The 25,141-nt window shown below is 38.7% G+C and overlaps 1 protein-coding gene across 2 annotated transcripts; it reads left to right on the top strand.

Moving 5' to 3' along the window:
- The first annotated feature begins 407 nt into the window (after positions 1 to 407).
- NEMP1 (nuclear envelope integral membrane protein 1) lies at positions 408 to 22,166 on the top strand. Of its 2 annotated transcripts, XM_090273440.1 has the most exons (9): positions 408 to 546; positions 8,261 to 8,387; positions 9,481 to 9,700; positions 11,999 to 12,071; positions 13,314 to 13,407; positions 13,853 to 13,967; positions 15,490 to 15,715; positions 16,484 to 16,657; positions 17,400 to 22,166. In XM_090273440.1, exons 1-9 carry the CDS (start codon positions 422 to 424, stop codon positions 17,578 to 17,580), a joined length of 1,335 nt encoding a protein of 444 aa, XP_090129566.1. In that variant the 5' UTR covers positions 408 to 421; the 3' UTR covers positions 17,581 to 22,166. The 2 variants fall into 2 exon arrangements, with proteins under 2 accessions (XP_090129566.1, XP_090129565.1); XM_090273439.1 differs by lacking the exon at positions 408 to 546 and having other exon boundaries at positions 8,268 to 8,387.
- Positions 22,167 to 25,141: the final 2,975 nt, after the last annotated feature.

The raw sequence follows: 25,141 nt of genomic DNA, 5'->3' as shown, positions 1-25,141 counted from the left end.
AAAAAGATGTGATAAAAAGGAAAGAAGAAAAACAGAAGCTTAAAAGAGTTTCCATGGAAATACCAGGTGTGGTCAAGGAGGCCTCGCCTATTCTGATTTTCTACTGGCTGAACTCACCATCAATCGCACCAGTTGTAAATAAACTGGAGACGGAAGCTTGTTGTTAAGGGGTGGAATCTTCCTGTCGCCATCTCTAAGACGAAAACCGTTTTGTAATAGGCTGAAGCTGCTGCTCCCGCCCTCTCGCATCAGTTGCTAAGAGGCGGGATAATAGGGTCCGTAGGAGGACTACGTTTGAAGCTCCGCCCATCCAATTGGTTGTTATGGGGCGGGACTTGTAGCGGATAGGCTGCTGGCTCTGCCTGTTCGGGATTAGTTGTTGGGGAAGAGACACGTGAGGAGGCGGTGGCGTGAGGCGACTATGGCGGGAGGAATAAAAGTGGCGGTCTCTCCTGCAGTTGGTTCCGGGCCCTGGACCTGGGGCTCCGGGTCCGGTGGGGTACTGGCGCTTCTCCTAGTTCTCTCTGGCTGCTTGGTCTGTGGCTCAGGTACTGCCCGGGCAGCATCTACCAAAGGGGCGGGTGCCGAGGGGGTTACATTTTTAAAAGTGGGGAGCATTCCCGCGCGCGGCCACTCAGTGGAGTGGCGCGGGTATGCGGGGATGAAGAAGCTTAGTAGTTTGCGAATGGGCGTCGGCATTGAGGGATCAGGGCCTGGGACTGCGGAGTGGAGCTGCCCAGAGTGGGGAGGGGCCTGGAGCCTTTGGCGGAGACAGGAAGGGAGGCCTGGACTCGGTACAGGGGGCTGCGCCGCGCCTCACCGTCCTCGAAGGAGACCCCAGGATCCTTCTGGGCAAATTAGCAACGGCCTATGAGTGTCTGCATTTCAGGGCTCGGGGCACATGGGTAGCTGAAATGCAGTAATCTCTAATTAATGTCTTCTGCCCTTGTAAGATTCTGGCCCCTACCGGCGCTTTAGAACAGACCTGGAGCCCTTAAATTCCTATATCAACAACAACAACAAAAGATGCAAGCGCCATTCATCATCGAGTAGGTTTCTTTTGGAAATTAAATTTGATACTACTGGATTATTGGCTTTGGACTGGTTTTAAACTTTTCCTTTTCTACTCTAATCCAGAAAACCTAGAGTGTTTGTAAGAATTTCGATCTACTCCCCTTGTTAAATGCACAACAGAAAAATAAGTGAGGTTTCCAAACTTCCACTGAAGGGAGTTGAAACTCATGGGGTTAAGAATAATTGTATCTTGTAAACACATACTGTGCTTTAAGATTTTCTCAGGATCCATAGATCTAGTTCCAAAGTGCAGCATCTTTCTGAAACTTTTTATTTTTTATTTTTATTTAAAGGGAGAGGGAGGTAGATATCCAGGAAGGTACTTTTCTAGAGGCAAGGCGCAGAGTAACATTTATTTGAAGGGCTATTTGTGACCTGAATGAATTTGGGTCAGATGGTTAATCTCGAAAATGTGGTTGTGGATTGTGGAGATGAAAGAGAAAACATAAAAAATGTTAGATAGAGCTCAATCAGCAGTCTCAAGTTTCGTTAGTGAGGAGAGGAACAGGGATATCTGCTTAGAGGAGGATAAACTTGAGGGAAGATACTTGTTCTGTGTGGCCTGATAGATCACCGTGGGTGGAATCTACAAAGTGACAATCATATGAAGAGGCCCTTTCTAAAAGTCAGAAAGTACCTAAAGACAGAATGGAGTACTTCAAAAGTCAGAGAGTTCTTTCTCACTGGAAGTTTTAGAAAAATTTCAGTACAAAAATAATATGAATTTATTTTATACTACTTAGCAAGTACAATTAAGTTTAAAAAAAAACAAAATATCTTCACTGTTCCATTCAGAGGCAGTCTGTTTTAGCACAATTTCTTGTATTTTTCCACGTGTTTTTAATTTTAAAAAATTTACATTGATAATACATTCATATTCTGGTCAGCAGTTAAATTCTCTTCCATAGAGACCACCAGTTATTACCAGAGGTCGTTTTCTCATTTGATTTTGTAGCACAAGCATTTTCCTATGTCATTTAAAATTCTTCATAAATGTTATTTTTAATTTTTATTTCCATGGACAGATCATTTGTTTAACATTTCTGAATTAAACATTTGGTTGCATATTTGTCGTGCTTCTACTGTTGGTTGGATATTTGTGGTGTTTCTAGTTTCTAATTGTATATAGCACTTTGTGTATAACTTATGTTGCATTTGGATTTTTCTTAAGGATAGATTTCTCAGAAATGGATTAACTAGATCAATAGCTAAAATATATTTAAGACCTTTGAAACATCTTGCTAAAATACTTTCCTGAAAAGGTGTGCGGGTGATATTTGCATATAACCATTGACAGCATTGGATATTCTAGACTGCAACACCTTTGTTAATTTGATGGATCGAAAGTGGTGTCTTAATGTACTTTGCATTTCTTGAACTATTTGTGAGGGAGCCTTACTTGACTGTTTATTAGCTATTTAATTTTCTGTTTTGATTTTTGAAATTTTTGGAGTGTGGTTCTGTCCTGTATTTTTGGCCTATTTACTGTGATTTCTATTTATTGGGATTTTTGTGGACTTCTAAAATTAATTTGTATAAATTACTTTATATATTAAGGATATATATATTTACAGTCTATTTGTTTATTGCAGAATTTTAATTTACTTGCCCCCATTTTTAAGTAGAACATATATATTTTTATGTGGTCACTTGATTTTATTATTTAGATTTAGTTCCATTTAATGCTTAACGAGCCCTTCAGAATTGAATTGGTACTACTTTTTGTGTGTGTGTGATACAACTTAATTTTTTTTTCATTTTACTTTTTAATTTATTATTAACGTTAGCATTTGGTGTGAAGTGAGGATCTAGGTAGTTTTTAATTTCCAAATAACCAGTCAGTTGTCCCAGCATCCCATTGAATAATCTTTTGCTAAAGCCCATTGACTTAAGATGCTAGTTTTTAAGGAGGCTTTTTAGTATGAATTGGATAACCTCCTTACAGAAATTAATAGAGGATAAGAATTAGAAATTGTTTTTCATAACATTTTAGGGTTCGTTCTGGTCCTCACATACTATGAATCATTTTCATTACCTTCTACCTATAGATGTCAGTTAATCAGCATTGTCGATTGAAGATTAAGTTTGTAATGATCAAAGTAAATATGAAGTTATTAAACTTTGAACAGCTGCTTTATGGGTAAATAAAATAAGTTATGATTCACTAAATTCCAAGAAGGCTTTTTTTTTTTCCTGAGAAGTGGATCTTTGGACTCAGAAAGGGTTTTCCTGAATATTTAATTCATTCTACTTTTTAACATGCTGACTAACCCATTTTTGGAAGGAAAAGAAAGGTGGTGTATGTCCTTTGCTATGAGAAGCACAAGGTTCTAACATGAACATTTCGACAACTTGTATATGTTTAAGATCATTTGGTTTAGTTCTGTATTTCTAACAATTTAAGCTATAGCTGGAGTGGTGATTGTTTCCACAGATTATCCTTTCAAGCTGAATGGGTATATTTTACCTCTCAACGAATTTCTAAAGATGTAGCTGGCTAAGGTGCTGATTTGTATAGGAGGGGTGCTCTTAGGTTTGTTTATTTGTTTGGTTTATTTACAGTTCTTTCCCTTAAATGGTGTGGAACTTGGCAAAAGGAAGAACTAGATTTTAAAACATGTTGATTTTATAAAATAGTTTTATTTCTTTAGGAAGTGACATTGGAAAATTTTAGAGTTAGTTTAAAAACACCTTTGCCTCTTTTTGGTATTAAGTATTTCAAATAGCCTGTGTTATTGACACAGTATTTGTATCTTATTACCCTCTTGAAAATAATACTGGGCTTAAACAGGTGTGGTATTATATTACTGGTACTGTGGGAAAGATGGGGCCAATAAGTGTGAATCTTGTGGCTTTTTTCCCCCCAAAAAGTTGTAACTACAGTAATTTTAAGCTTCATATATAACCATGCACTCTTACAGTCTCCAGAAGAAAATAAACTCTTGATCCATATTTGTGAGTGAATATTTTTTTAGTAAATTTGTTAAGACAAATGTCAGCAGGACTTTGAAAAGGTTTTATAAAGGATAGGCCTGGAGGAAATCCAAGTTAGTATTGGATTAAGAAATTGATAGATAGGGGTGCAGGACATGCTATCCTAAAATATAGTACCTTGACATATTGAGTATTTTAAACTGATGGAATTTGAGAAAACAACAGAAGCAGGAAGGTCATTCAGACTTCTCCTACTTTGCCCTTTTTTCCTGAAACAGGCCATAAAATTCATGCGAGAGATGCCCTCCCTATACCTGAAGGAAAGAAGCATCGTTATCTTCGAAGACAAATGGGCACTAAGAAGAATACTAACAAACAGGCCTTGCTTAGTCTCTCCTAGTTGACCACATTTACTTTATACTCCATAACCTGTCATGTTCCTCTAGGGTTGTCCCCTCTTCATCAAACCCAGCATAAAAGTACATTGATTTCACGATTTCTTTAGGTCCTCATGTCCTTTTGAAGGCTATTGTGTCATGTAAACATTAAATAAATTTGTATATTTTTCTGTCTTTGTTAGTTTAATTTTCAGACCCAGCCAAAGACCCTAAGAGAGTCTAGGAAAACTTTTTCCTCCCCTACAATATCAAGACTGATTAAAAAAAAAAAAAGGTGAGCTATAATTTGCATGCCATAAAATCCACCCTTTCAGTGGTTTTTAGTATGGTATATTCACAAAGTTGTGCAACCATCACCACTGACTAATTCTAGAATATTTTCACCCATCTCAAATGAGACCCCATACACCTTAAGCAATCCCTTTTCATTCCCCTTTCTTCCCAGACCCTGGCAACTACTAATCTACTTCCTGTCTCTGTGGATTTGCCTATTCTAGACATTTTGTATAAATGGAATCATTCAATATAATTGATTGTTGGTCTGGATTCTTTCATTATGTTTTCAAGGTTCATTTATAACGTAGTATATATCAGTACTTTTTTTTTTAATCCTCACCTAAGGATATGTTTATTGATTTTAGAGAGAGAGGAAGGGAGGGAGAGAGAAAAGGAGACAGAGAGAGAGGCATAGATGTGACATGGATCAGTTTTCTCCCATTCATGCCCTGACTGGGGATCGAACCCTCAACCTTTTGGTGCATGGGATGGTGCTTGAACCAACAGAGCCACCTGGCCAGTGCTTTTTATGGCCAAATAATATTCCATCGTGTGCATATACCACATTTTGTTTATTTATTCATTAGTTGAATGGACATTTGGGTGGTTTCTACGTTTTTGTTATGGATATTACTGCTATGAACATTTTTGTGTAAAATATAAGTTTTTGTGTGAACATTGTATGTTTTCAGTTCTCTTGGGTATATACATAGAAGTGGAATTGCTGGGTCATATATTAACTCTGTGTTTAACTTTTTGAGGAACTGCCAAACTGTTTTTCAAAGAAACTGCAGCATTTTACATCCTTGCTAGCAATGTCTGAGGGTTCCAGTTTCTCCACATCTCACTAACACTTGTTATGTCCTCATTTTGATTATAGTCATCATAGTGACTGTGAAGTAATAGTTTTGATTTGTATTTTCCTAATGACTAATGATGTTGATCTTCTTTTCATGTGCTTATTGGCTATTTATATATCTTCTTTTTTTTTTCTCCTTTCAATTTTATTTTGTGTTGGTTTCCACTGTTCAGCTTAGTGGTTAGACAATCATGTTTAGATAATGTTCTCTATATTTCCAGTACTTCAACTGGCCCCATACATAGTTATCGCAATATTATTGACTGTATTTCTTATGCTTTAGATTCCACATATAAGTGAAATCATTTGGCATTTGTCTTTGTCTTACTGACTTGTTTCACTGAACATAATACTCTCTGGGTCTACTCATGCTGTCACAAATGATAAGATTTCATTCTTTTTTATTGCCAAGTAATATTCCATTGTATGTGTTATATGTACTGCAGCTTTTTTATCCACTTGTCTATTGATGGACACTTGGGATGCTTCCATAACTTAGTTATTGTAAATAATGCTGCAGTGAACATAGGGATGCATATATTGTTTCCAATTAATGTTTTGGGTTTCTTAGGATAAATCCCCAGAAGTGGAATTGCTGGGTCATAAGGCAGATCCATATAAAAATTTTTAAGGAAACTCTATACCGTTTTCCATCAGTCTGCATTATCACCAGCAGTGCAAAAGTGTTCTCTTTTCTCCACATTCTCACCATTGTACATCTTCTTTGGAGAAATGTCTATGTAAGTCCTTTTCCCATTAAAAAAAATTGGCTATTTCTCTTTTTATTGTTGAGTTGTAGTAGTTTGTTATGTATTCTAGGTACTACACCCTTATCAAATATATGAGGTCTGTCCAGAAAAAGTCTAGCCATTGTTAATATAAGAGAACTGTTTGCCCAACATCAGTGTGACCTGGCAGCCAAGGAGAATGGACTGGAATGCGCATGCATGAACAATGACGACTTCACTATATTAATCATTGGGGGCAGTAGATGTCGCTGAGCATGTGCACTGTGGCCATCGCATTCAAAATGACTGAGCGAATACAGCAACAAATCTGCATCAAATTTTGTATTAAGCTTGAACATTCTTCCAAGGAAACTATTTAGGTGATTCAGAAGGCTGCAGCTATGGGCAACTGGTGATTGGCAGCTTCATCATGACCACACGTCCACTCATGCATGCATCTTGTGCAGGATGTTTTAGCAAAACATCAAAGCACCCAGGTCGCTCAGCTCCCTAACAGCCCAGATTTCGCACTCCGTGACTTCTGGCTTTTCCCAAACTAAAATCCCCTTTGAAAGGGAAGGGATTTCAGACCGGTGATAAGATTCCCGAAAATACAACAGAGCATTTGATGGAGATTGGGAGAACTGTGTGACGTCCCAAGGGGACTTTGAAAGTGTCATCCTATGTACAGTGTATCTTGTATCTTCTTCAATAAATGTCTCTATATTTTTCATATTATGTGGCTGGATAGCTTCTGGACAGATGTGTAAATATTTTGTCCCATTTTGTGGATTATCTTTTCGCCATCTTGATAGTGTCCTTTGAAACACAAAACTTTTACGTTTTTATGAAGTCTGATTTATTTATTTACATACTGTTTGGTTACTGTGCTATGTTGTCATATCTAAGAAACCACTGCTTAATCCAAGGTCACAAAGATTTAAACCTGTGTTATTTTCTAAGCAGTTTTATAGTTTTTGCTCTTATATTTAGGTTTAAGATTGCGTTTAACTTCAAAATTAGTCTTAGCTTTACCTTAAAACAGTTTTGGATTGGTAGTCATCGTTGCCTTTTTTTGTGTGTGTAACTGTCTTTCGAAGGTTTTGTTGAGGTTTTTGTGTTTTTGTGGGTTTTGGTGTGTTTGTTTTTAGTTTATTTGAATTACCCTGTTTCATTCTAAGACCCAGGGACATAACTAAATTTCCACTTAAAGTAGCACTTAATAAATTGCTAAATACGATATAGAACTCAAGGAAGAAGTTATTTAAATGTTTTGTGGTAAAGAAGGTAGCTTGCACAATTTGAGTAGGAAGATGAAAAGGGAGTGGTCGCTTAAACGTTAAATTAGTTGAGATTGAATACAAAACTGAGGGGAAGAATGTTCTGTTTTGGTAAAATCGAATGGCTGTTCTTAAAACTTGAAATGAAACAAAACAGGAAAAAAGCAACTTTGCAATATTTTAGTATCTGCTTTAAGTACCATACATACACATAAACCGATGCCAGTTCTGTTCATCCTAATCAGGAAAGGGATAGAGAAAAATCACCAGGTGGGGTTACTTTAGCTGTGCCTTTTTAAGGGAAACAGGACCTGGCTGTGAATCTACTAAATAGTTAAGCTATTTAATAGTGTGACTTTGGGCAAATTCATCCTTCATAAATGTTTTCTCATTTGTGAAATAGGGATTATGAGAGTGCCTACCTCGTAACATTGTTGGGAGGGTTAAATGAGACAGCATACTGTCTGAATAAACCCTTAATAGTAGCTTTTATTACTGCTTTTTCTGTGTTAATGACTATTTGTAATATTTAAATAATTTGACAGAAATAAGACTGCCTTATTTCTTCTCCCATCTCAGTTATCTTCTTGTTTCTCAGTCACTGACATCTTAACCCCAACTTTAAGAAAGAGATCAGTTTAAATCTTTTTTATAAAATGAGTTCTATTTATTAGCCTGTTCTGTTTATATTTAATTCTTATTTCCTTTCTTTGCTAAAATTGATGTAGAAGTGGCCATGCTTCAGGAATCCCGAATTTATAATAAGACTACTGGGCAACAATTCTGTTATGAAAATGTGCTTGTCCCAAGGTGGCATGATATATGGACACGGATACAGGTAATAATTTGGACCCATGGCAGGGGCAGCTTCTGTGAATGTCTTTCTGTATTAGCAGTACTTTGACACTCTTTTTCTCACACAAATTTTTTAAAAAGTATTATTAACCTTGGTAGAGCTGAGATTATCCTGAATTGTGTTTTCATCAATAAGCATTTATGCATACTTTGTGTTCCTCCCTGCTCATTTAAGTAGCTTACAATACTTGACCCTGAGGTAAATTAACTTCCTCCTTTTCCAGAAGAAACTCTTTCTTTCTCTTGCCCTCTCTCCTTTTATATACACACCCCTCTCTTTTTAAAGTCCTTATGCCTTCTTTGGCCTGGAAACTTGTGTGCCTGTCAGGATGTAAGCTCTTTTGTCTTGCTGCTCCTGTTTTGATTCTACACAAGATGTTTCATAAACCTTCTGAACTGAAGTTTCCTCTTGATAAAATGACTTTGGTCTCATTTATTTCATAACACCATTAAACTGGCTGATAAAGCAAGAGTGTCTGGCTGTAATAAAGATTGAACAAAATGAGTCCTTTGGAAAATGTTGCTACTGCTATAAGCATAGTTACTGATGAGGGCATTTGTTGTTCATATCAAAAACATAAGGGCAGGCTTGTGGGGTGTTTTTTTGTTTTTAATTCTCTTTTTTTTTTTTTTGTCTGATATAAAGATCATATTCTATCTGGGGCAAATTATAACCATTTGCTATAATCAGTGATTTGTGACAAAGGATTAAACTTCTCAGCCTATCATTATGGGAACCATTTTGGGGGCTGTTTTTGTCTGGCAGTTTTCTTAATATTCTAGACCCTTCCTTTGTATGATCTCTCATAAGTAGCTGTATTATGGAAGTCTTTTTTTTTTTTTTTTTCTCCCTATGTTCTGGCCTAATGGTAGATTCAGATCATATTAACAACAAGACATTCTAACAGCTGCCTCTCTGTACCATGTGGTGTTTTGGCTGCTGCATCTCTTATTTTTCTCATAAGCCTGTAGATAACTAGTGCCATTTCTGATTTAGGTATTTACTCTATAAAGTTTGTTTGTTTGTTTTTCATTGTGTTTGTGAGAAACTCACCTTGATATTATTTATCTTACAGATCCGGATAAATAGTTCCAAACTGGTACGAGTCACCCAGGTGGAGAATGAGGAGAAACTGAAGGAGCTAGAGCAGTTTAGTATCTGGAACTTTTTTTCCTCCTTTTTAAAAGAAAAATTGAATGACACCTATGTTAACGTGGGTCTGTACAGCACAAAAACCTGCCTCAGAGTTGAGATTATAGAGCAAGACACCGAGTACAGTGTCACTGTGACCCGCAGTAAGTCTTACCTGTGTTTTTCTGATGGATTCTATGGTGAGAAGGGACTGAACTTTGGAGGGTATAATTAGTGAGACAAAGAAATTGGCCCGAGGTAGTTCCCTTTTGGTTCTGATTATAACCTGAGTTCACCACTGCTCCAAACAGTTTAGAGAGACTCTACCCCACATAAAACCCTTTAGGCCTAGAATCAAGACCTCACCTTAGATCATTCTTACTGCCTCTTTACCTAGAATTGTGAAGACATGCATTCCTAATACATCCAGTGTCTCTGACCTAATATTCCTAGTATTCTTCAGTGTAAGAAGGATGTATTCCCACCCTCTGGGCACTCCTAGACCAAGATAGCCGTCCTGAAATGTACAGGTCTACATAGGAAGACATGAATGGTTCAACAATAAAAGCTGAAGAAAGGCAGAACTGAATATTAATACTTCACAAGTAAAAAGTACTTGTGGAATGATAAATGTGAACTGCAGTTTAAGGTTTATTCAGTGGAATTGGGAGAAGTTTAGTTTTCCCTTCTTTGAATGTCTGAGAAAGTTTCACAGAGGGGGCAGATCATTATCTTCTTGAATACTCCATGACTTGGTATCTCCTTGGTTACCACCCAGGGTCCTGGATTGTGAGTAGTAGAAACGTCCCTGGGTTTTGCGACAAAATAGTTTGTGCCCTCCTAAGTGTCCTAGAGTTCCACAGTTCTTTGGTCTATAGGATTAGCCTGTCTTTATATTCCTTTTACCTCTACTGATCCTTCTTGGTCCTGTTCCATGTGTGGACCTCCCCTAGACTCAGAGCTCTTGCATGTGAAAGCTGTGGGAGTGTCTGTTAGGCCATGAAGGGGCCTCTGCTTGGGCTGAGATGTGTTTGAGTGCAGATTTTTACAACACAGTGGTTGTGTAGCAAAGGGAAGTAAATGGTGGTGTTGGGCAAGAAAAACAGCCAGTTAGAGAACAACAGAGGGCTCTGACCCAAAGGTCTAGGCAAATCTGTTAAATCCCTTTCTGAATGACTTAAAGCTTGAAAGCCAGAGGGGTAGAGACCCCTTGTGGGCGATTGCATGAAGTACTGATGGCACTATGCCTGCTTCTGTCCAAAGCAAAGCTTGGTTTCTTTTAGCCTTGGTAGCCAATTTAAAAATAAGATCTCCAGGAAAGTTCAGGTTAGACAGAGACCTAATTACACCTTTTCTTTGGAAGGGTGCCCAGGCTTTGTGTCGAATTTATAATGCTGTTTTGGTGGACTGTTTGCATTTATTTTATTAGTTGACCAGTAATGGCAACATTGCCATTTATTCTATACAGTAATTCCCCCTTATCCATGGTTTCACTTTCTGTGGTTTCAGTTACTTGTGGTCAACCTCAGTTGAAAATATTAAATGGGAAACTTCAGAAATAAAACATTCAATAAACAATTAATAAGTTTTAAGTTGTGCGCTGTTGTGGGTAGCATGATAAAATCTCGCACCATCCCACCTGACACAAGTCATCCCTTTGTCCAGTGTACCCACGCTATATTCTCTCCCCTTCTGTTGGTTACTTAGTAGCTGTCTGGGTTATCAGATTGATTGTCACAGCTGACTGTCCCTGTGTTGCAGTGCTTGCCTTCAAGTAACCCTTAGTTTACTTAATGGCCCCAAAGCACAAGAATAGTGATGTTGACAATTTGGATTCGCCAAAGAGAAGCTGTAAAGTGTTTCCTTTAAGTGAAAAGGTGAAAGTTGTTGACTTAATAAGGAAAAAAATTGTATGCTGAGGTTGCTGAGATAAATAGTGAGAACGAATCTTCTATCCATGAAATTGTTAAGAAGGAAAAAGAATTCCCCTCTAGTTTTGCTGTCACACCTCAAACTGCAGAAGTTACAGCCACAGAGCATGAAAAGTACTTAGTTAAGATGAAAAAAGCATGAAACTTGTGGGTGGAAGACCTGAACAGAAAACGTTTCTATTGAGGGCAGTGTGGTGCCAGAGAATATTGAACCTATATAAAGACTTTAGCCAGGGATACCTGAAATGAATGACCATGTTCACATAACTTTTATTACAGTCTGTTGTTATAATTATGCTATTGGATTATTAGTTATTGTTATTAATCCCTTACTATGCCTATTTTATAAATTAAACTTTATCATAGGTGTGTATGTATAAGAAAATACAGTATATGTAGGGTTCAGTACCATCCACGGTTTCAAGCATCCACTGGGGGTCTTGGAACATAAACCCTACAGATGAGGGGAACTACTATAATGCCTTACACTGTTTGGTTCCCCTATTAATCAGAAGTCTCTCTTTATTTCAGGATTTGACCCCAAACTCTTTCTCGTTTTCCTCCTTGGACTTACGTTATTTTTTTGTGGAGACTTGCTGAGCAGGTAAGTTCAAAGACTAGAGTGCAGAATGATGAGGCTCAGACCCATCCTACCTGCTTTTTATCATAAAAACTTCAAGTGCTGCCGTTCCTTTTCCAGGACCTTTATGGCAAGGCCATTGCCTGCTTGGATAATTTTTTAAAATAATATGTATTATGATTTTTATTGTATTGAATGAGATTGGCAATAATGAAATCCCCCTATTAGATTGACCCATCTTATGATGAGATTTAGCCAATACATCAACCACTCTTTCCACCATTAGAAATAATGTGTTAAGCCTTTCTTATTATTTCTTAATTTTTATTTACTGATTTTAGAGAAAGGAAGATAGGGAGCGAGAAGAAAAAATGAGTTTGTTGTCTCACTCACGCATTCATTGGTTGCTTCTTGTATGTGCCTTGACTGGGGATCAAACTTGCAACCTTGATTTATTGAGATGATGCTCTAACCAACTGTGCTACCTGCCAGGGCTGAGCCCTTATTTTTACTGAGCTATGTGTTGATAAGTTTCATGCCCATTTAGAGTTGAAGAAACAAACGTTAACCACTTACTCATTTCCTGCCTTTAGGAACCTTCTAGCTAAACCAGATGAAACTGACATGTACAAATATAAAGAAAACATTTAGATAACTAAAACAAATATTGAACAAGGGTAGAATCAACAAGTAAAAAAAATACTTGTGGAATAGTGAATGAAAGATTAATAGTTGCAGTTTGAAGTTGGGCTGGAGTGAGATTGGTGGAATTGTTCCTTCTTTTGGGAATCCTGACAGAAACTCACCAAAGGAGGAATGACTGATAAAAAGAGCCTGGAATAGGAGTAAGGAGCTCTCTGTTCTAGGCCCTGTGTTTGGTTTATCCTTCAGGGTAATCAGCTCAGTTCCAGTTTCTAGCCTCCATAAGGGTAATATATTTGTCCCTTTCTTCTCCCCAGAGAAGCTGTACAGTTCCTTAGAAGAAAGATACTTATTAAAATTTGGATTGGGAGAGATGCTGGGATGGGAGTGGGAGACTAAGCAGAGGTTTATTATTGGGATATACTTGAGGGGACCTCATTGATACGAATCCTCATAATCTGGCAGCAACTACATTGGTCCAGTCTCTTAAGTTTTCTGACCTCAAGTTTTGGGCAAATACCTGCTTTAATCTTGTACCTTTTTTCTATCTTTTGGCTGGGCTAGTTGGAACAATGCCATGTATGAATAATACACACTTAGTCATGTAATATATTTTCTCTGCAGAAGCCAAATCTTCTACTATTCCACTGGGATGAGTGTGGGAATTGTGGCCTCTCTGCTCATCATCATATTCATACTGTCCAAGTTTATGCCCAAGGTAAGTAGCAGAATTCTCATGTGGTTAAGATGAACTTGGATAGTTGAAGGATGGGTTTTCTTAGATAATCTTAGAGCACTGAAAATTTGCATTGGTGGCTAGGTCAGTGTCCTACTCTTTCCTTGATTCAGAAAGGTACTTTCCATGATGAAACTTGGAACCTGATTACAAACAGACTCTCCTTTTTTATTTAAAACACTTTGCTCAGTGGGGATTAACATCTCTTTCCTGTTTGCTAATTACATAGTTAGGTTTTTAAGTTATTTAGCATCTCATTTTCCCAGTGTTCTTTGCATACTGTACCATTTTAAATATAAAGGAAATCTTTGTAAGAAATGTGTTTTTAGCCAGTTTTTTTGTTTTTTGTTTTAGCCTTAACTCCATTTTGCTTTTATGTATGTAAAGCCTTTTGTAACTTTCTGCTTTCACTTCTACTCTGTCTTAGAAAAGTCCCATTTACATCATCCTGGTGGGAGGCTGGTCCTTTTCGCTGTACCTCATTCAACTAGTTTTTAAAAATTTACAAGAGATCTGGAGGTGTTACTGGCAGTATCTCTTAAGTAAGTGTTGTCAGTTTTGCATTCCTTTTTATATATTTCTAGGCTACTTTAGTTATTTTGATAATGAAATTAAATTTTAAGAGTTTAATAGTCCATGCCATTTTATTAACTTTTATGAATCATAGTTCTGCACTTATTTCTAACCCCTCTACAGTTGTTAAGTTCTCTTAAATTAAAATGATTCTGCTCAGTAGAACACTGTGAGTACACCTTTCTTCACACAATGGACATCTTTCTGAAAAACTACAAACGGACTTATAAGTATTTTAAATACAATTACATTAAGAAATAACTGTGGTGAATCTGATCTATAAAACAAGAATCCTTTGTACAGATAATAACCCTTAATCTATCCTTTAGTAACAGAGCGGCCATTCCCAAATTCCCCACAGCCCATGGTTTTAGGGATGGGGGAAGGAAATAATAACAGCTTTTAAGATACTTTGCATATCTATGGCAGGCTGGTAGCTAGGGCTGGGCCGATGGTACTGTTTCAGGTACTTTGCATATCAATGACAAGGAGATAGCCTAGCCTTTCCTGAAGAAGGGAGCCATAAGGAAAGTGGTCAGCCATCAGGAAGAGGGTCATGCTGATTGAAAGGATGAAGAAGGGCCCCACTGTCTGCCATGAGAAGCAGCACGATAGAAGGAGCATGTTAGAGGAACATAATGGAGTAGCAGGTTGCAGCAGCCTTGTGAGAAGACGCAGCTCTGCAGTTTGGAGTCAGGATCCGGCCATGTGGTCTGGGCTAGTGAGAAAGCAGGCACGCTGCTGCTTTGACCATGCCCGCTCCAGCTGACTCTGAAGCTGCCAGGAACTCTGTCTTGCAGATCCGGACTCTATCTAGACCCTTGGAACTCGGGACATGCAGAAAGGACACTCTCTTAGGACTTGTGCCTTTCCTGGACTTCACCATGATCCGGTGTAACATGGCACATGTTTTCCTGGACTCTTATATGGAGGCTGATGACATGTACCCCAGATCCTGAAGGAGAGAGCTGACAGATAAGGGATGAGGAACTTCTGGGCATGGTTTTGGTTTATAGCCTTTTGGGGAGCAAGGGAAGTGCTAGATCTCGTGGGAGAACAGGGCTCCAAGCAGAAGTGCTTCCAGCCCCTCCAAGGTTGGAATATTGTAAATAAAGACCTGTTTTTCTCAACACTGATTGTCGGGTCATACACCAAGGTGTCATGTGAACGAGCCCCTGCTTTCTCGGTAACATTTTGAGAGAGAATTAACCTGGATTTCCGTATATTGGGTTTTTTAAACAGACTCTTCTAGGATTGTTCAATCTGTAGCAGTGCTCCATTTGAACCAAGTAAATTTGGAACAAAAGAAAGGATAAAAGCTTAAAGAGAAATATATCTGAGTAATGAAAAATGTATGAACAATTGAGTAAAGATCTTGTCCATTTTCCTGGTTCAGTTGGTGCTATATAGTGAATTTACTGCTGCTCCCTACACAAATTATTTTACTAATTATAGATGAAAAAGAATGTCTTCTAATAATTATTCTCATAGGCTATGTCCTCACAGTTGGATTCATGAGTTTTGCAGTCTGTTACAAGTATGGGCCCTTGGAGAATGAACGAAGTATCAACCTGCTGACCTGGACCTTGCAGTTGATGGGCCTGTGTTTCATGTACTCTGGTATCCAGATCCCACATATTGCCCTTGCCATTGTCATCATTGCACTGTGTACCAAGAACCTGGAGTATCCTCTTCGGTGGCTGTACATCACCTACAGGTGACTGAAAGGCAATGTAACTATTGAAATGTGCAATGTGTGATGCAGTTGCAGCAAAAAGATACAGAGGTGTTGACCTCAGAGCCTGTTCTCTAATGAAAATTTACTGTATTATTGTTTCTGCTTTTATCTTCCCTCAGTCTCTTTCTTTAGACTCTTTATAGGCATTTTTATAATTTTATTCTAGTCATTTTATATAAAATAAAAGCATCCTGTAAGGTGTGATGTGTTCCTATTACCACTAGGTGGTGCAAAGGGTATTTTGTATCAAATGCCTCAGGTCACCTGGTTTCAGATTATTTCACATTGGCTCTCACATTGCTCTGGGAGTCCTAGTCTTAACATAAATGTAATCCATAGCATGTTATTACCTTGCATAGTGAATGATCTGAGGCTGTCAATGGTTGTTTTAGTACAGATAGTCAAGGTGATACCTCCAGTTTGGGGAACCAAGTTCATAAGCCACAATCTTATACCATCATGTTTTGGTTATTTTCCCAGTTTTTGGAAAATAAATACTTTATCATTTATTGGAAAATATGTGAATTTATTTATATTCATGAATAATATTGATTCTGTCTCATCACTCATAGTCTGACATGTCAAAAGTACATTATAACTGAAGATATCTGTGGAAGAAAGGTGGGAGCGATGACTCTTAAAAGTTCAGACTTTCTGCTGTATGCTTGGTCCACTAAAGGGAGCTAGAGCTGAGGGTGCATGTAGATTACTGGTTAATGATTCATGGTGTTATTTTGGTGAGCACAGAAAGATGTATAAGGCAACAGAAAAGATTGCCCCACCTCGTCTCCTGACAGAAGAAGAGTATCGGATACAAGGAGAAGTGGAGACCCGAAAGGCTTTAGAGGAGCTTCGAAACTATTGTAACAGTCCAGGCTGCCCTGCTTGGAAGACTGTTTCTCGAATCCAGTCTCCAAAGAGGTAAACTCTTGGCCAGATACACCAAGCATCTGTCAGGATAATTGTGACCTTGAGTTTTAACAAAGATCATACTTTTAGGTAACCATTTTGTATTTGCGGCTTTATTTTCCTGTTCGTGTACAAGTAGTCAAGAGAAAGGTATGAATATCATCATATGTTAAATAGTAGCCGATTTTTTGGTTCCTCAAGGAACCATCTACCCTAGCTTGATTTTAGCATTGAGATGAGAAGACTAGTACCATATAAAGATTTCCCTCTGATAGTATTGCGTTGCTCTTTGAATGGTGTTTTTTTGTTTGTTTGCATGGGAGGGGAGTGGGATTTTTTTTTTTCCTTTTTATTTGGCAGCAACTCTACCAGTGAGTATGTAAAGCTTTAATTTGGAATCCTGATGTCATAAAGTTTATAGGACCATAAACATGAATGAATGTATAATGACCCTTAATCTTTTCTTATCAGGATTACAGATAACTAAAGGAACCTTGGCACTTCCATAACTAAAAAGAATAGAATGGTGCTTATTAAGCAGGATGGAGTTCCAAGGGATGTTGGCTTATGACCCCAGCTTTCCTTTTCTCCTTGTTTCTTGCTTTAGTCTACTTAACTGCCAGAGCAAGAAGAGGGAGGCTGTCTATGGACTCAATATGATTTGAGCATATCAAGTGTTTCAATTTATTCTTATTTTGAAATAAAACCAGAAAGGACAGAAAGTTTCTAATGAATATTATCTTCTCTTTTCCAGATTTGCTGACTTTGTGGAAGGCTCTTTTCACCTTACGCCAAATGAGGTTTCTGTTCATGAGCAGGAGTATGGATTAGGGAGCATTATTGCCCAGGATGAAATCTATGAAGAAACATCCTCTGAGGAGGAGGACTCAGATTCTCGTTACCCCACTATCACACAGAACAACTTTTTGAGTTAGGTGGTAGTCAGTTATTTTTATGTGGACTGGCTTGCTACCTCGATGGTCCATGTTGCATGTGTTGTGCAATTGCTTCTCAACTCTGTGAAACAGAGTGAGATAGTGCAGGAATTCTCTCACTGAAATTAGAGACCTGAGTAGGTCTCCCTTTGAAAATGTCCTTGGTGGTCTCTATGGGATCCCAGTGGAATGAGAATGAATAAAGCAGTGAATATTTCCTATTGGTTAAGCTATCAGCTCACCCTTTGTACTTCCAAAGAAACTGGATGAGCACTGCTAGGACAGCATTCTAGCCCCTGTTTGAAAGTTGATTCAGTTGTGGCATTTCTGCCACTGTGGCTGGCACTCAGAAATGAGAACTGTTATTTGGGCTGTATCTTCCAGAGAGAAATCCACAAATCTGATCCTCCTTCACTTCTGGTTTTATTTCAATGACTTTAGAATAATCCTTGTTTTGAGAGAAAAATAGACTTTTATTTGTCATATTTTTTAAATGAATATATATAACTTTAATTTCTTAAAATATAGGAAACTCATGTCCTAGAACCAGCAAATGCTCCAGTGACAAGCCCCATAGGCCTACGTATTTATTAATATGGATTATCCATCAAAACCCCAGAAGCTGTTGTGTTGTGCTTTGAATTAGTTCTCACACATACGATAGTCTAAGTCCTGCTTGCTTTTAAGAACATGCCTATGGGCTCTTCTGTAGAAGAGGTCCATTGGGCTTTTTATTATATTCAACTTTCAATTCCATCTTAAAAAACAAATTTGTATTCTCTTCCCTTCCCATTCCTCCCAGCTCCCTTTGCATTTTCAAGAAGGATCTATTCCCATACCTGTGAATTATGTACAATTCAAAGTTTGTTTCATTTCTTACATTCTCCTCCCCTTGGTTTTTAGCGTTATTCCTGCTATTTAGAAGTGATCTTATTTAGGGAATTTAGATGGTCTTTACAGGTTCTCCATTTTTCTTGTCAGTGAGCCACATGTCTTTGAGTTGCTGTGGAATCAGGAAACTATAGCCTTTTCCTTTTCTTCCTTTGTCTACCCATTCTTTCTGTTCCTTTCTGTCTTTCCCTACCACCTGTACCCTTCCCCCAAGAAACCTGGCTAATTTTGTAAGCTCTGAAACTATGAAGTTTCATGATACAACACACAAGTTGTAGCTATGTAGCTGCCACAGTTTGCATTGCAGGAAATAGACCTCCAGGTAATCTTCATGCCTCTGGATGCTCATTTGGCCATCTGGGTTAGACACATTTTTCCATGAACTTATTATACTTATTTGCAATTCCATTTCTTCCTTTTTTTTTTTTTTAAGATTTTATTTATCTATTTTTAGAGAAGGGGGGAGGGAGGAAGAGAGGGAGAGAAACACTGATTAGTTGCCTCTCACACATCCCCAACTGGGGACCTGGCTCACAACCCAGGCATGTGTCCTGGCTGGGAGTCAAACAGGCAGCTTTTGGCTTGCAGATGGTGCTCAATCCACTGAACCACATCAGCCAGGGCTGTGATACCAGTCTGACTAGAGATTCATGCTGCTTTTTATTACAATGGCATTAGTTTCAGATTCTTTTGCCATTGGAAACTGTCCTTATAAACCAGCAATGCTATTTATGAGGGAGCCAATTTCCAAGTCTCTGACATTAGCTGGTTCTTTCTTTGTGATATTCATCCTCACACCTTTGAAACTCTCGCTAGGAAGATAGACACTGATGGTAAGAGCACAGCATTAGGCTTACTGGATTACCATGATCACAGACAATTTTTTAAAAGTCTTAATGACTCCTTCAGACCAGCCATTTAGCAGATAATTTTGAAAGACCCTGGGCTCCATTACTGACTTCCAAAATGCGTCCAGTGGATTATTTCCAATAGTGTTTCCCGTAGCTTTAAACTGTCCTAAAGTGAAAACTACCTCAATTGGCAGCAAATAGACATATAGTGGAAAGTGAAAAATAAGCAGTTTTGGTGCAGATGCTGGCTATGGGTTAAAGTTGCAGAGTAAAGGAGCTTTATACTGGGAACCCTTTATAAAGCCTCTGTGAGCTATGTACGTGGTAAGATTTTATCCCTCTACAAAGAACTGTTGAGACCTCTGGAATATATTTTTGTCCTCATAGAAATTGAGACCTAGGATATTTGAGCGTAAGTTGATTTGAAAAAGTGATGCAGCTGTACAAGTAGTCTCATTCCCTGGAGACTTTGGTGCTACTTAGGGTGGTAGCTTGCCTCCAGGATGATTTTTCCTGACTCATGTCTTTCATTTCAATGAGAGAGCATTATGAGTTAGGGAAAGATTTGTTTTCTTTTTATGTTTAGTAAATTCCTCGTGAAATAAAAGTTTCCATCTCAAGACCAATTTTTTTCACTGTGTTTGAGTTTGGGGTGAGTAGCATCAAACTCAGTTTATTACTTCCTGTCTGGTAGTTGAGACTGAGCTGTAGACAGTGGAGATGACAATGGGTCCCGAAGCCTGAGAGCTGCTCTCAGACAGTGAAGGACAGGGCCTCTCGTGTGCTGTGCGTCCTTGCCCTCCCTACCTGCCTGTGTGGCTCTGCTCCAGATGCTTCAGAGCCTCCGTGTGCCCAGAGATTGCTTAACTTAGTAAACCTTTAGAAACTGCTCATGTCTCCCTCTTGGCCACTTAGTCTGCTGGCTCAGTCACTACTTGAAGCCCCCATTTAATTTTCTCTGGCAGTTACAGCTTTTGCAATTTCAGCAGTCTCATCTCTCAGGCTGATCTCATCAAGAATTATTGAAGGGATAACTATGGAGTGAGCTGGACATTGGAGCCACGTCTGCTGCCATGTCAGCATCTTGCTCTGCAAATATCAAGCTGTCAGTTGGCCTTAGGGCCTAGGGACTCATCGGCATTGGAAATCTATTGCCTCTAATCAGCCTGACCAAGTTGTGTAGAGCATGTCTGTCGTTAATGGGAATATAAGAGCCGACTGGCCTAAACATTTCCCTTTCACTTTCCCACTTAGATCGTTTTCATGAGACCAATGACCAAAAATAAGGAAAGTTAGCAACTTTGATACCTTCTAGCAAGAAATTTCTGTCAGCCACTTTATCTCACCAAAACTAGTTTATTTCTCCCCCCAAATTCATGACTTTTATGTCTAGTACAAAGGGGATTTTGCTGCTAATAGTTCCATTATAGTTCCAATGTTCCATTTTGTGCTAATACAGCCCACTCTAGGGCCCAGCTCTCTTCATTAACTCTTTTCTTCATTTAATCTTCACTGGGCGTATATGATAGAGATTTGATGAATGAAAGGAACCAAATAGGCCAGATAGTCCCTCCAGGCCCTGGTACAAGGCTTGGGACTGGATTATGCAATTGCCCTCTCTCTTTGTTGTTCCAGAAAAAAAAGGGGGGGTGGGCGCAAATGGATTCCTGCATAAAAATGTTTCCTAGCTGTGTACTCATAACTTTTCTCTGAATTGAGTAGTGAAGGTTGAAGTAGGAGGAAAGGAAATGAAATGTCCTTCTTGTATTCCTTTGGTCTGACATATGAGATAATAACCTATATTGAAATGCCAAGAATTTGATTTGAATCAGGGAGAGTGCAATTTGACAAATCTATTATGTCTTCATGTTACATAGGCACTGGAACCAAGTAGTGAACATAAAAATAGCCATCGTGCAAGGCAAATGCACGTAAAACCTATTGCTTCTGTTTTGATGTAGCAGAAACTATTTTTTAGGGAAACCTATGTAGTTGTGATCCAGCATTGTCTCTTGCTAAATTAGCTTATGGATTCAGTTACTGTGGAGTTGGATTCTAAGGGTGTTCGGTGCCTTATGTGATGGGAGCCAGAACCTGCTGGGGATAAACAACAAAGATTCACATGAATGTCAACGCACAGCTTTAGTGAGGATGGGAGTGGCACACAGCTTCCCCAAATGGGGGCTTTGGGTTCCCGTGCCCCAACCTATGTGTGTCATCTTCCTCTTCACACTTTTTAAAAAATGATCTGTACACTTTCTTTAAAAACCAAGAGGCTTAAAAAGTGAATTTTATAATGGCTTTAAACTTCATAAAATGCTTCTCTGTCAGCTGAAGTATTCAATAACAATTCTCTTCCTGCTGTATGATGCAAATGTTCCCTTTTTTGTTGTGTGCAGTTTCCCAGATATCCTTCACACTCTTGACAATAACTTGACAATGGTGAAATCACCATCCGTGAACTTTACTAGGATATGGTTAACATTTTTATCATGTTAACATAATAGATAACTCATAATGTATTAGAACTGTCACAGCCTGCAGTTGCCGTAATTTCCCGTGATGGCGAAATAGCAGAGGGGTAAGGAAGTACTGGGTATGGTGTAGCCTATGGGTAATGCCTTAGTGTTATTTTAAATTTTTTTTTTTTAAAGATTTTTCATTTATATTTAAAATAAATGTTCTTGAATGTTTGAAAGGAACAAAATAATCAGGGATGGCTCTTTGCCATGGCTCTCATTTTTACTCTTTTCTGTAAGAAAAAATATCGATGTCATATATTTTTTCATTTTTATTGTACAAGTTTGTAAGTAATCCCAATTTTAATAAAGTTTATAGACTATATAGTGGTTTCTATTAATAAACATGCACTTTTCTTGTTTGGATTTCTTATTTGCAGGTAATCAGTAATTAGCTCCTCAGTTTTATTTTTTTAATGAGATGGTTTGCATGCCATCAGTTTTCCTTTTGTTCCTTAATCACTGCTGCCCCCAGTGTCTGTCTTGTACTACTTCCAACCCTGGACTGGATGATTTCCCAAGGTGCCAGATCTCTAAGGGGTATTTATTTTTATTTTTTTATTTTTTTAAGATTTTATTTATTTTTAGAGAGAGGGGAAGGGAGGGGAAAAGAGGAGAGAAACATCAATGTGTGGTTGCCTATTACATGCCTCCAGTTGGGGACCTGGCTGGCAATCCAGGCATGTGCCCCGACTGGGAGTAGAACTGCTGACCTTTGGTTTGCAGGCCGGCACTCATCCATTGAGCCACACCAGCCAGGACAGGGGGTATTTTTTTTTAAATTTACGTGTGTGTGTGTGTGTGTGTGTGTGTGTGTGTGTGTGAGAGAGAGAGAGAGAGACTAATTTGTTCTTTTACTTATTTATGCATTCATTGGTTGCTTCTTGTATGTGTCCTGACTGGGAATTGAACACGCAGCCTTGATGTATCAACCAGCTGAGCTACCCAGCAAGGGCCTCTAAGGGGTATTTTTACAGAGGTAGCAGGTTATACCATTGTGCTGTCTCATAGAAAAACAATGTATAGGTTACTCCTGGTTCAGGGAGCTACTGTGTACTTTAGTTCTTTGAAAAATTTTTAATGATATGAAGTATTTGTTTTATTTCTCCATTGGGGGATTGGAGGGTGGGGAGACCGTCCCATGGATCCATCTATGAAGTGCCTGCGAAAAACTGTAGAGCAGAAGAGGGAGCAGTGCTGTAGTGAGCATTAGGGGACATGAAATAAAACCTTCAGTTACATCTGGGCCCAGCTTCTGCAGTAGGAGTCTGGTATCTTCTATTTTTTTATGTTTTGGCTTTTTTCTTTTGCTCTGGGAATCCATTACAGCATTTGCATTAATTCTGTACCTGCCTCCTCTTTTCTTAGTTATTTAGATTATATGGAGATTCATTGTCCAGTTTTCAAAGATGATGAAAGAGGAAGAAAACAGGGTGCAGACCAAATGTAAATTTATGTAGATAGCATCTTTTCCTCTGCATCTATAACTATACTAGGTAAATAAGAGACAGGTGATCATTAATGGCCGAATTAATAAAAACTTAAAACATAACTGCCAGGTGTGCTACATAATAGGGTTTTAGGGAGGATAAAAAGATAAATTGTTTAAACCAGTTCTCACACTTTAACATGTGTTGGAAACATCTAGGGAGCTTGTTAAAATGCAGACTTCTGATTTGGTAAGTCTGTGTCGGGGCCCAAGATTCTGTATTTCTAATAAGCTTCCACGTGATTCAGATGCTGCTGGTTTGTGGACCTCACTTTGAATAGCAAGAATGTAAAACACTCATGGTGGCGTTTGACCCATCATAAGTAATTGATCAATGTTACTAATTGACACCAGATAATTTGTGAGTTGAGAAGACCCTCTACTACCAAATATCTTCACCATATCTGAAAACTGTGTTTGTGTGTGTTTTTTAAAAGATTTTATTTATTGGCCTGGCTGTTGTGGCTCAGTGGATTGAGTGCTAGCCTGCGAGCCAAAGGATTGTTGGTTTGATTCCCAGTCAGGGTACATGTTTCTCTCCCTCTCTTTCTTCCTCCCTTCCCCTCTAAAAATAAAATCTCATATATATATACACACACACACACATACACATATTTTTTAAATTTATTTTTAGAGGGGAAGGGAGGGGGAAAGGGACAGAAACATCAATGTGTGGTTGCCTCTCACACATCTCCAATTGGGGACCTACCCCACAACCCAGGCGTGTGCCCTGACTGGGAATCAAACTGGCAACTGTTTGGTTCACAGGCCAGCACTCAATCCACTGAGCCACACCAGCCAGGACTGAAAACAGTTTTTATTGTTTAACACCTTTTAAAAAGTGAGTATCTCTGGGAGGACTAATAAATGTCAATTGGTTTAATCAGATTGCTGGCCTCTGAACTCAGCACCGAAAGAATTAAAAGTTTATTTTTTTTGCCAGCGTTATTGAAGTATAATTTATATACAATAAAATTCATCCATTTTAAGTTTTGCTGAGTTTTGGTTAATGGGAACAGTTGTGTAACCATCTTTTACTATCATGATACAGAGCATTTCCATCACTTCCAATAATTCCCTCATGCCCCTACACAGACTAGAAATTTTCATGGGGGGAAAGAAGGTGATTTTGGAGTCAAGTGTGGGGGAAGACCAATAAGTTCCCATTGCTTCAGTTTTGTCTGGGAAACGAGAGCACAGCCCCCGTGTGTCCTTACCTCAGGAATGCTTTGACAGATCTTAAAATCCTAGCTGACTTGGAGGTACATTTTATACCTTGTTAATTTAGAGGACTCATTAATCCCAGTTTGCCTAGAACTTTCCCAGTTTTTGCACTCAAATTTCCACATCCAGAGGACTTATCTTATGTCCCAGACAAACCAGGGTGGCTGGGCACTCTGGCTTGTTTATGAGCCCAAGGTTCCCATCTCATTTTAAAGGCACTTCCCGCCCTGGCCAATGTGGCTCGGTTGGAGTGTTGTGCCTTAACCAAAAGTTTGGGGGTTTGATTTCCAGTCAGGGCACATACCTAGGTTGATCCCCAGTCCAGGCGTGTACAGGGAGGAACTGATTGATGTTTCTCTCTCTCCCTTCTCTCTTTCCTTTCCTCTAAAAAGCAATGAAAAAAATGTCCTCGGGTGAGGATTAAAAAAAAGTCACGTGTGAGCACATAGTAGGCACTCAATCCATTAGTGAATGGGTGGACACAGATAAATCCAAGTTGTAGGTGGCTGCAAATTCCTGGCTTGGAAAACAGGAGACCTGGGTTCTGGTCCCATTTCTGCCAGGTTTGCAGTGATCCTGGGCAAGTG

The sequence above is a fragment of the Furipterus horrens genome, unplaced genomic scaffold (assembly GCF_987537825.1).
Source record: "Furipterus horrens unplaced genomic scaffold, mFurHor1.1.pri manual_scaffold_4, whole genome shotgun sequence".
Classification (NCBI taxonomy): Eukaryota; Metazoa; Chordata; class Mammalia; order Chiroptera; family Furipteridae; genus Furipterus; species Furipterus horrens.
Note: the sequence above shows the minus strand (reverse complement) of the source record. Positions and strands in the feature narration are given on the sequence as shown.